At 35.1% G+C, this 12686-nt stretch overlaps 1 protein-coding gene across 1 annotated transcript in view; it reads right to left on the minus strand.

Moving 5' to 3' along the window:
* Positions 1-3243: 3243 nt before the first annotated feature.
* Positions 3244-12686, minus strand: part of LOC124645288 (glutamate receptor 1-like) — a 59022-nt gene continuing 49579 nt past the window's right edge. Inside the window, exons 13-17 of the mRNA XM_047185089.1 lie at positions 11651-11810; positions 10913-11076; positions 8249-8363; positions 7793-8056; positions 3244-3309 (exon numbers count right to left, since the gene is read on the minus strand). Coding sequence (XP_047041045.1) covers positions 3244-3309; positions 7793-8056; positions 8249-8363; positions 10913-11076; positions 11651-11810 — 769 coding nt within the window. The remainder of the gene's footprint in view (positions 3310-7792; positions 8057-8248; positions 8364-10912; positions 11077-11650; positions 11811-12686) is intronic.

The following is a 12686-nucleotide window of genomic DNA, read 5'->3' on the forward strand; positions in this document are numbered from 1 at the left end:
AGAAAAATTGAGATCCTTGGCGCCAAAAATTCTAATTCGTCCTCTTAAATCGAACATTCAATACATCGCGCAGTCAATACATCGTGTGTTCAGAGGTTTTTTAATAAACTGTTATCTGGACGTACCTACTATGTATTTAGTTTTTGTATCATAAAAAATATTTTGTTTTATTTATATATGGACTCATACAGTACTGGTTACGAAACTTGGATTCTCCAGATGGCTGAAGCGTATAATACAACACCACAGTAACTAAAATATAGATACATACATTTATATAGGTACTTAAATATAGACAGTATAGTTCCTACTGTATTTCACACTGCGTTTATCTTTCTCGTCGTCGAGATGTGTTCTACGACTTTTGAGGCTGCCTCTGAATGCGCCATTTTACTATTCTTATCATATACGAGTTGCATACAAGGAATTGAGCAATTTGGAAGCTGTCAAGATAACCTGTTATGATGAACTCTATAGATGCAATAATTTATCCGATTAATTTAATAGGTTCTACTCGATTACTCCTTTGAGTGGTTTTGTTGATTGATATTTATTTATCTTTACATCATAGATTTATGGTTAAGTATAATATAAAATCTAAATAGGTAAATGGATAATGAAAAGTGCTACCTGTAAGACTTTTAAAAAGATTGTGACATTTTTTTTGGGTCTAACTACATACATTATTGTAGGTATAGGGATACTTAAAATATGAAAGTGACTATTACTAATATACAGGATAATTTTATAGCAGTGTGCAAAAAAGTGTAGTTCAGACTCAGCAAGAGAACATACCTACATTACAGTTATAGTTTAAAAAAAAAAAAAAAAAAAAAAAACATTTTTTAGCCGCGCTAAAATCGTACGGGACCCATGTAGTCTGCACATGCGGCCAGTAGGTGGTAGTCGCCAGCCGGTTTCAAAACGTTCCTTTAACGTGCCTGTAGGTCATCGGGGTGTATTTATTTCTTTTACTGTCTTGTTTATACGAATGCCTATCTACGTTTCTGATAGCGTGCAACTATAGTTTTCCGAGACGTGAAATTCATCTAAAACTATCTATAATATGCATTTTAAATTTCATATTTTAAACATTACTTTCTTACACGTATTTTAATACGAATGCAACTTTTTGGTTGCATTTATGACAAGTGTAAATCCTTTGTAAGTATTGTGTAGGTAGGTACTCATTATTTCACCTATTGAGTAGTGCGATAATTGTATCATAAGGCAGTGACTCGTAGCATAATCATTGGTATAATATGGATTTTCGGTTGATAGATCAACAATCTCAAAGTCCATTACCAGGATTAGTCCTTAACTACAAAACTGTGACTACAAAAACACATGTCTTGCTTTTATGTAAAGGCAAATCTTTTGCAATGTATTTCCCTAAAAATACTCACATAATATAATACCAACGACCCAAAACAGTAACTATGATTTTATTTTATATACTATATATATCGGGTGGTCGTACCTTATCACATTAAATCCTATCACATATACTTTATGATATTCTATGGCGAATTGTAAAAAAATAACCTAATCCATTTAGTGGTTTAGCCACAGGAGTCATTTTTCGTTTTCATAATTTACAACATCATGAGTAAAGCAGAGATAAAGTTAGGAGTATTGAATGTATTGAACAGTTGATAGCTATCAGTTTTCAAGGGAGAATGTCCGTTGTTTGTAATGATTTACTCTTATATGGTGTTCTAATTCGCGCACATTTTTATTCTTAAATAGAATTTTGAATGAAAAAAAGTCGTGGTGGCCTAGTGGGTAAAGGACCAACCTCTCAAGTATGAGGGCGCGGGTTCGATTCCAGGTCAGGCAAGTACCAATGCAACTTTTATAAGTTTGTATGTACTTTCTAAGTATATCGTAGACACCAATAACTGTGTTTCGGTACATCTCATCACTTGTGATTAGGTACAACACACCCGATATAATAACCTATTTCAGATTGGAACTATCGTTTAAAGTCGACTGGTTTATCTAGTCTAATCTAGCTTTTTCTACATAACTATTATTTTAATTATTTTACGGTGAGTAACTATAACGATAACCGAACCACGTTCAGTTGTTAAATCGCCGTTATCTTTGCTAGTTATGGTTTGTTATCGTTATAGTTAATTGATGCGAGCCATCCTTGGTATAAGTAGATAGTACATAATTAATTATGTTTTAAGTTTGTCGATGTGTGAATTATGGCGTGGTTTGTGCGCAATTTGACATCGGTTATGACCATTACCCCTTGGTATTGGGTTGCCCGGGTAACTGGGTTGAGGAGGTCAGATAGGGCAGTCGCTCCTTGTAAAGCTTGGTACTCAGCTGTATCCGGTTAGACTGGAAGCCGACCCAAACGTAGTTGAGAAAAAGGCTCGGAGGATAGTATTTTTTAAGTAGAACATTAATTTGCTGAGGTAAATAAGTCGCTTAGCATCTATCTGGTTTCAAAGCACTTATGATTCTCTAGAATATACTTGTAGTTAGCAGCAGAATTAAATTCAAAGTACCTACTTTTTTTGAATGAATGTGTCGACTGTACTTTTATCTTGAATTCGGGTAAAATCCTAAAATGTGGCGAGTTAACAACATAATAAATGTACAAATTTTGAGTTTCACCAACTGGACACATTCGTGGTGAGTCAGTGGCGAGTTGACGAATAACCCATGCTTATACAATTTGTAATGAAGTGTATTTTTATCACTTTTCCCACAGTTTCTACTTCCAACTTAATCAACATTCCGAGGAAACTTCTTAATCCTCCTCCAAATGAAACTGTCGTACACCTTCTCCAGAGTTCAAGCCATAATAAATTTCATGCAAGTTGATTGCTTATAACTTACAACTAAAACTTAAGATTCCGAACATACAATTTAGATGAAGTAACACCCTATAATATTATTTTTTTAGGATAAAATCTTGAATTCCAGTAATTGTATCGATGGTGAATTACTAATTAAAATAAATTACAAAACTATACAGCTCATTGATATAACAAATACTGAAAAGACGTTGAGGATAACGAGTTTAAAATTATATCAATCTTGCACAAGCCTGAACGGTGGTCATACAAACAACACTGAATTGAGATTTACAAAAACGCCTTATAAAAACGATTGGTTCTATGCATGACCACAAGTGTAGGTTTAAAGTTGGTAGAGATCAACGCCGTTGTTTGGTATTTTAGTAGTAGAAGACTGGCGCACGTTGGCGCCGGTCTTCTCCGCGGATCAGACATGCGTGAAACTGGCGTGGACAGCATCCTCCTGAGAGATTTGCGTACCCGACGTGAAGTACTGAAATGTAAGAAAACGAAACATTAAAGTTTCATAAAAATATAAATTTTCATGTTACTTAGAAGAACATTTTCCGTTACACTGCAGCAAATAAGTTGCCAACAATGAAATTTAAAAAGGGCGAAGTCAGGTACTTTTTACTTAGATCTAGAATTAACTCAATACTGAATACTTTTTAATACTCAATACTTTAATTTAATTGACTGGACTCACAAGTAAGGAATAGACATCGAAAACTCTTTGAAATGATCGACCTGGAAATTAAACCTTAGGGTTCGTTTTCAATTCAAAATACAAAGCAGTTTTTATACAACAATAATAGTCTGTAGGTATTTGAGGGGTTAAAACACAGTAAAGCATTCTGACGTTACAGGTGGCCATGATAATAGATTCTCCAAGCATTTGTCAGGGTATCCCTCTTTTTGCATAATTTATTATGTTGATATACTTATCATATTTTGGTTTATATAAACAATACTTTGACATGTTTTTTTATCAAAAATATCTTTAAACCATTTATAATAATTATACTTTAGCTAAGTCGATTTTTGGCGTAACTATTTTCAGCACAATTTTATCTCGCATACTTTCACTAGCCGTAAATCGTATAAAAGTTAATGTTATTCAGTCACTGACCGGGACATCTAGAGCACACACAATATCGAAACGTTGCTAATATAGGTGTTACTCATCATTGCAACAGAATCTTACACTAAACAATTGTTATTTTCGAAAAGTAACCATGGAGTCTCTTGCCGGTTCTACTCCATTAGATCTACTTTTTATAATCATGTTATACAAGGTGTTGATTTGCATTTGTGCCATACTTCAGGAGGAGGACATAAAATACGTAAATAATCGATTTGAATTACAGTAGACGGGAAATAGCTAATATGCGCTACTTTTTTTGTCATTTTTATGTCGTAGTATTTCAGAAGTAACCCAATTTTATGAATGAAAATTATGAATGATCGTTGCGTATGCTTTGTGTTTGCGTTTGTTTGAGGGCGCAGCACGGTTTTAAGGCCAGTAACACACGCGCCAAGTTCAAAATACGGCTAGATGACATTGAGGGAATTCCGAAAAAAAAAAAAAAAAAAAAATTACCTGCCAATTTTTTTGTTGATTTGGGTCGAGAATCAGTAGCATAATTACGTCCTTGAATATGGCACGGATGCAAATCAACAGCTTGTATTTGCCTGACTTTTCATAGAAGCCTGAAACTTTTTTTAACTTTTTCTTTGAAAAGGGGGAAAAACCTTGCATTGAGTAAAATTGTGTTCTTTTGATTGTTTGTTTGTAACTTGGTACCAAAATATAAACCAATTTGTAAATGTGAACACCATGTAGCATTTTAATGTTGTCATTTTATTCTTATATTTTTTTATCTGTGATTCTACATGATCTTCGCATGTTATTATCGTATGTATCAATACATACAAACTGTTATACCTGTTATGTTTTAAAAAGATTAACCATGGAGTCTCTTGCCCGTTCGTCTCCATAGGAAGCTTTAGTTTCGGAATGGGCAACTAGAATCAAACTTATTCTTAAGTAATTTTCGACGTTCATAAATGCTTGTAAAGGCCTAAATGAAATAAATGATTTGACTTTGAAAAAGAATATGTGAAGAGAGCAACTTTGTTTTTGAACCTCGTGTAATTCTTGTGACAATACAAAATTAATATTTTCCTAGATTTTCTAGCGCGCGATGACGTTTGTCATTCAATATTAGTTTGAAGGCGGAAAATGACCTCTCTACGTCAACTGACGTTACTAGAATTTGAAATTTGGCACCATTTCTGCAGAAAGCTCTTCTGACGATGACGATTCTGGTAGATGTTTTGACGCGTGGTGTGGGGACGGCGTAGTACACCTATAAGTACTACGAAAAAGTAGCGAAAAATGCAATAACGCTATAAAAATAGGATTATATGAATCCGATGTCTAATCATGATGTACCCAGCATGTATGTGTGTGTACATAGTTCGCCCGAATAAAGTTATTGTCTACAGATCGTCATGTTATCAGTCATCACAATTTATTTGCTTGCAATTCTTTATTTGTAGAACTGCCGCTTTCCAAAACTAAATACAACGGCAATTTAAATTGCTTTATAAAAATTAAGCGTAAGAATCAACGTAGCGTAAATAAAGTTATACCATAGTATATTATGCTTACATAATGAATTTGTCAAATTAATTATACTATATACGAGTATGCGAAAGCATAATTGCGCAAAAAAAACATTGTTTTAGTCTTGATTTGCCCATGTGATAGGATTAAGAACAGTCTTTCAAGTGGCCTAAATAGCAGGCCCGAGTATAATCTGTTATCATTGCCACATGCATTAAATCGCAGGATGGTAGTCAATAGTCCCATAGTTAACTTATCAATAGTGCTATAAGTAAGGGGCTTACATTTTGGGGATAACTGTAATGAAAGGCTGCGTGCTTTTAAAAATAATTGTGCATACGTTTTAATAAAAAAAAAATTACAATAAAGAATTATAGTATTTCTAGGAAACAATCAGTTTTGGTAGAAGCCTATATTTCGACTGTTGAGGTATCCACGAAAATACATTTCAAATGCTCGTCACAACAGGGATGATATGTATTTACGCAGGGCGCTGTTTTGTATGTAGGTATAATAAGTCGTCGGCAAGCACCTCATTAACCTGTTTCCTCTGACTTTGAGTATTATACCCATTCGAACACAGCTGTGGTGTTAGAAAACCTCTCACTAAGTCTTACACGCACTTGAGTGCTAATGTGCCTACTAACATAGGTACAAACAATAATAACATAGGTAAAATTATACAAGTATTATTTTAATTTAAGCCATTGAAGGCCAGATTTGTTTACGTGCAAAATGAACTAGAACCATAAAGTATGCTGTGTATTTATTTAGTTTTCAGTCGAAATCGTGTAATACTGGCATCACAAATTAAGGCGGAAGTTGATGGGGAATTATAGTTCGGCCATTCAGAGAATGCGTTCCTGACACGTCGCGATTGAACTGACGACGTAACTTTGCAATGGCGTTGCAGTTACGATAAAAATATTTTTGCTGGTTGTTTACCGTTTTAACAATTGAGGAGCATTAAAACAACATTATTATATCAATAATCAATGAATGTTATAATTTTGTGCCAAACTGAGTGTCAAATAACTTGGTAAACAATATTTTTCTAAATCTATACTGCGCTATTACAAGGTTATGTCAGCGGTTTATATTTTGTAGTGCTGTGCTAAAAATAACAGGCAAGTATCGTAATCTGTTCTTATACAGTTATAATATAAAATAATACGTTTTGATTTTCTTTTTAAGAATTGGAAAATAATGGACTATAAGACTTAATTATAACTTTTATGAAAAATAAAAATAAAACTATGACCAAACCGCATTTTTATACTTAGATTAAAAATGGTAACCCCAAATGGCGTTATGGGCCGCCATTTTGTGACGCTAAAACAGTCGTCCGTTGTCGTTTCGTGCGCATAGACCACGTTTTTCAAGTGTTTTCGATCTGTTTTTATTTGATTACCCGGCTTTTGTTAGACCGAGATATCAGGATTGATTCTGTTATTGATAATAATATAATTATACATGTAGGCGAAGATGATGATGAAGACACCACCTCCTCAAGCAAATCGGAGTCTGATTAATATTCTGTTCGCACATTCAATTCAATGTACTTGTAACAAAGAATAAATAAAACAATTTTATTATATGAATATTACCTTTTTTTGGTTTCCACTTAAATAACTAAAATATAAAACAAATGATTCCGCCAATTTAAAACGAAAATAATCTTAAAATAATGCGGCGGTTCATTTTGAAGGAACGGTAACGAACTCAGTGTTATGTTGTGCCCATCACTAGTCGTGACTAACTGATAGGTGTCAGGAACGCATTCTCTGAACGGCCGAAGTATAAACGTTCTTAGTTATTTAAGATTCCAAACACGTTCGAGGGTAAAGCGGAGTTCAGTTATTCAAAAATAGCTCGAGTAATCTAACGCAGGCGAATGCGCTAGAATTAAAAAATAAAACATATAGGAAAGGAAACAATTTTCATAATTTGGGGGTTCCTGTCAATTTCTAGGTAGTGGTCAATTGGTTTTAGAAATGCAAAAATCGTAGAGGGGAACAAACTTACGTTTATAACATTGATTAATAAATCTTGCGATGAATACTTCCCAACATTTCCCTTCCTAGTAGAAAGTCATTGTACTAAACAAAATTAAAACAAATTAATATATTCAAAGGTTGTTCAATAAAGCATTTCCGATATTATAAGCTATCCGTGAACAAAGTCACCATAGAAAAATAAGTTAGTAAAACGATAACAAAGAACGTAAAGCTTGTTTAAAGGATATTTCTTTCAGCACAACGACGTTATCTTACTAACAATGAGTGTTTTAGTTAGAAAAATAATCTTTAACGATAAATTTATTGTGAGTGATTTATAAAATACTAACCCCTGCAAAAGCCGCACCATTCCACCCGAGGCGTTCGTGATCGCCTTGTGTTCGTTGTGGCGGCGTTTTGCGCTCCGTACGAGAGGCGAGGCGAGCTTTAGCCCGGAGCGCAGCCCGAAGAGGCACGTTTGCTCGCGCCGCCTCGGCGCGCCCGTGCTGGCAAAATTCTACCAGTGCCACCCCAAGAGCTAGCGCCAAGCCTCCCACTAACACATAGAATATACCCGCCACTTGGCTCAACGTCATTTCTGTTATTGTTGTCTCCTGGAAATCGATAATTACCTTTTTTTAATATATTACAAACAAAGATTCTATACCAAAATAAAAACGTGGCGATAAAATGAGTCATGGAATGGTTAATATAATCATTAGGATTATTTTGTTTACGCGATAAGTAGCACATAAAGAAGTAAAAACTTCATTGAACGTAAATAATGTTCGTCGGTAAATCCTCACCTCGTCTTTGATCATTTCACAATCCGGCTTCTTGTTATAAGTAGCCCATTTGCGCCAAAGCTTAGTTATAAAGTCTTCCTTTTTCAAATTCACTATCGCCAAGTTTATTGCTTCCCTGGAAAGTAGTTCAAAGTTTAGTCTAAAATATTTTAGGATAACCGTATGTTCGCCCACTTTCCAATATAAAAAACCACGTATTAATATTGAGGGGCCACTAAATCAGTAAAATACAATTCAATTTGGTCAATTTGGACCGCTGCAGTACCTAAGCACTACTCAAGGACTGATATGATTCGACGAAAGGTTGTGCGAGAGCAATGCGTCCGTTGATGGAACTTGCAACAATGCATGTTACCTGCCTCCGTCTTTGTTTGCTGGTACGGTGAACGCATCATATTTCTTCATAACGCTAATAAAAAGTTATTTTTCATGTATACCTACCTAACTATAGATGCTATAAATACATCATCATCCTCCGAGCCTTTTCCCAATCATGTTGGAGTTGGCTTCTAGTCTAACCGGATTCAGCTGAGTACCAGTGCTTTACAAGAAGCGACTGCCTATCTGACCTCCTCAACCCAGTTACCCGGGCAACCCGATACCCCTTGGTTAGACTGGTGTCAGACTTACTGGCTTCTGACTACCCGTAACGACTGCCAAGGATGTTCAATGACAGCCGGGACCTACAGTTTAACGTGTCATCCGAAACGCAGTCAACGGTGTCTAAGATATACTTAGAAAGTACATACAAACTTCGAAAAGTTGCATTGGTACTTGTCTGACCTGGGATCGAACCTGCGCCCTCAAACTTGAGAGGTTGGTCCTTTACCACCACGACTTTTTCTGCTTGATGCTTTAAATACAGAAGATACTATAAATGAAACAAAGTGATAGCCCGCCGTCTGGGAGACCGATTTTAGTATTGAAAAAGCCGAGTTTGGATAAAAATCACTAGTTTTGTGTTTAGTTCACATGTTTAATGAATATAAACATTGTCAAAGGTCGCCAGAGTTCATGAAAATCACAAAAAATCCACCGGACTGCAACCGCGTATGTCTTCAAATAAGACGATTCACGGTCAAAATAATTCTAAAAAAACGGCGCGGCAACAAGAGTCTAAATTGAAGCACCCTTACAGTAGGATGAAACCATAAATTTTGAAACTAAAAGTTAATGAACAGTGTTGTTCATTTTTATTATCAGCAAAAAAATCGGGCATGCAACAAACTGTTGTAACGGAACAAGTTCATCAAATAAATTCCCTTCGTCAATAAACACTGCTGGTATCTTCCCAATAGAGCGGTGGCGTGCCATAAACCCCAAGTATCATATAAAATGTAAATTTTAACTTGTTGTCAAAAATCACGTCCGCCAAATCGCATACCATAAAAATGGGTAGTATAAATTCGAAAAGCGGAGTGCACCGCCTTCCCAACTGACGGGGTACCATGTAAATTTACGACTTTTCAGTATTCCGGCGGGAATTACCTACCGTATAAAGCCGAGATTTAAGGTACATATAGTAGAAGCTCTTGTCTGTACGGAAATTTACACAGAGCTTGTGTTCATCGCCAGCATACGTATCATATTGTCGTTTGTATTTATTTTGCTGTCCAGACGTTCGACGAGAATGCTCACGAATGTATCGTTTATTCATATTGACAGTCGCAAAAGATTCTTATCAGCATCCATTTCAAATAAATCAATGATATTATTTTTCTCTTGGTTCTTTTCTCGTTTTAAAACCGACAAAGTGACCTCGGCTCGACCCGGAAATCGAAACCGAGGCCCCGTGCACATTAGCCGCGCTTGCGACCACCAGACCAGTAGCCACACGGGTAACTTTGAGGGAATAATTTTATGAAGTAGGATCCCGCTCTTTAAATTATAAAAGCGGTCCTAATGACTATTAACAAAGATAATATAACATAACATAAACTCCAAAGTTTTTATTTGCTAGGTACCTGTACAATTTTAAACTGTTAAAGTCACTAACAAAAACAACATTTTCATTTTGTTCACCACTTAACCTTATGAGACAGTGTCTTCCTCAGTTAACAATAGAATAATATTCTGTAGTTTTTACAACGGGTTGTGTTTGTCTATTCAAGGAGAAATATAAATAGTATTGGGATAGCAAACATTTCACAGAAAATACGTTGCGAAATAAACTTTAGCAATATATTTAATTGCAAAAAGAAGATTTTAAACTGACCAACAACACACAAATAAAAATGGAAGAATGATGTTTGATTCCTTTCATGTTTTCCCCTCGTAAATATCTTCTTACACCTTTTAACGTTGTAGCGCCTTTTTTTCTCCCATATTTTACCCAATAAAAGCATCACTTTCGGGTATTGTGATGGTGGAAACATTAAACAGCGTTTCGTTAAAATTGATAAAATATATTTTATTAAGGACCCTGAATGCACTTTTCTTCTTTTTTGTTAATTATAGTTACGTTTTTATTCCGAAGTAGCTTTATAGGTATGTAGCGTACAGTACATACTAGCATACGTTCTGAGCATTCATTCGGTTACATAATTGTATTAAACAAGGAACGTACAAGCACAAAACTAATCAACACGTAACAAGTTTGAAGCTATATAATCGTTAATGCTTATGTGAAATCGATTTTCTGAAAACTGTATCGAAATAAGTTACCTGAGAGGCGATCCCTTTGCCGTGGCGAAAGCGAAATTAACGTGCTTATATCGGCAAACACGCGAAGGGCCACACGCTTCACCGTCATCAGAATAAGCTGATATAGCCTCTTCATTTAGGACAGGATCCTTCACAAAATTGTTCCGAAAATTTAAACTGCTGCTCTGGAATTGAAAATTAATTGAAGGAACAGCGAAATGTAATATAGTCGTATATAAAGGGATACTTGTAAGCAAATGAAGTGGAGACCAAAATATGCGGTGGTAAAAATTTAAGTCAAAATGTCGTCTCAGTCACTAAAGATTTTTTACGGAATTAGTAATTACTAAACCATCCTGGTTCTAAACACAAAATTATTTTTGATTTGTTTTGTCTAAAAATCGAGTCAAAGTGAATGACGTCATTAAAGCACCACGATGCTAATGCTTTTCCAACCGGTTCAAAGCAATTCCGCATTGGTATGTGTGAACATTCCTAGCCTTCATCAAGGCCTCGCAAATAATTAAAGGTCTGGTATCCAGCTGTCATATCGAACGTTAATATCGACTGTATACGAACTAACAATATATGTATGTATATAACTCAAGTGTGCAATTTACCAATAGCTTTAACCGACTCTATGAGAGCCAACCCTTATACCTAACACAAACCATGGAAGACAATTCGCTCCGGCAAATGATTCGTCTTACCAATTATTGTTTGTTACCTGTATCTTGTAATAGTGCATGTGGGTCTTACTTCAGTATGCGCAATGTTTGGTGAATAGCTGACAGTAGAAAGGGCTGGTTCTGCTATTCGCTCCACAATGAGATATGCTGCCAGATTTGCTGTGTAAGAGCAAACTAGGATGAGGGCAAAGAACCACCATACTGTCCCAACAATTCTTCCCGATAAAGACCTGATGAAAAAGAATTTATTGTGGTCTTATTTGAACCTCTAAAGTATATAAAACAAACTAGCTTTTTTAAAGTGAAATCTTTAGAGGTACCGATTAGAGATTGACATTTAGTTAAAACATTTAAAAAAACGTTTGACAAGTGTTAAAAAAATATATACCGTAAAGAAATCAACAATTATGAAAGTGCTCGCCCCGTTGTACAAACGCAAATAACAAGCGTAAAACACAAACGGAATCGTACTGTTTTTAATTATTTCAGTTTTCAGTTGTGAAATAATGTGAGAATCCGACGGTCAATTAAGGCTGTTTTCGGTAATCACGCTATTTGTTTTAAATCAAAAAGTTTTAACAGTAGGTACTTTGTAGATTCGTTCGCAACAAAAATATCAATCAAACAATTCAGATTTTAAAACAAGCATTTCAATGTAACTTATATATCGGCATCTACGTTATAAAAGTTTTTATTCAGCGGTAATACGTTGATACACATACATTCGTCCTATAAAAAAAACAGCTAACGTAAGGTTCCATAGCTGAAAAATATCCACATAATCAAAAAATGATTTTAGAACGGACCGACAAGGCGAAACTGTAAGGGTTTCTACTGGTTGACTACCGAACCCTAAAAAGGATATACATTTTAAATTATTAACACAACATTGACGAAATCAATACTCTGAAACCATATCATGAACATACGTTCTGTTTATTTATTTTCTGTGGGATTTTATTATTGTGTTGAACTATTGTCGTTTTCCAAAGCTTTGTGAGTTAAAGTTTCAGTATCATTACATACCGAAGTAAAACATGGTTTCATAATGGTATTAACGCTGTTGGCTTTCGTGGTTAATTCTGCATCTTGGTCCGTATAATCTT

This window comes from Helicoverpa zea, chromosome 31 (assembly GCF_022581195.2).
Source record: "Helicoverpa zea isolate HzStark_Cry1AcR chromosome 31, ilHelZeax1.1, whole genome shotgun sequence".
In the NCBI taxonomy this organism is placed as follows: Eukaryota; Metazoa; Arthropoda; class Insecta; order Lepidoptera; family Noctuidae; genus Helicoverpa; species Helicoverpa zea.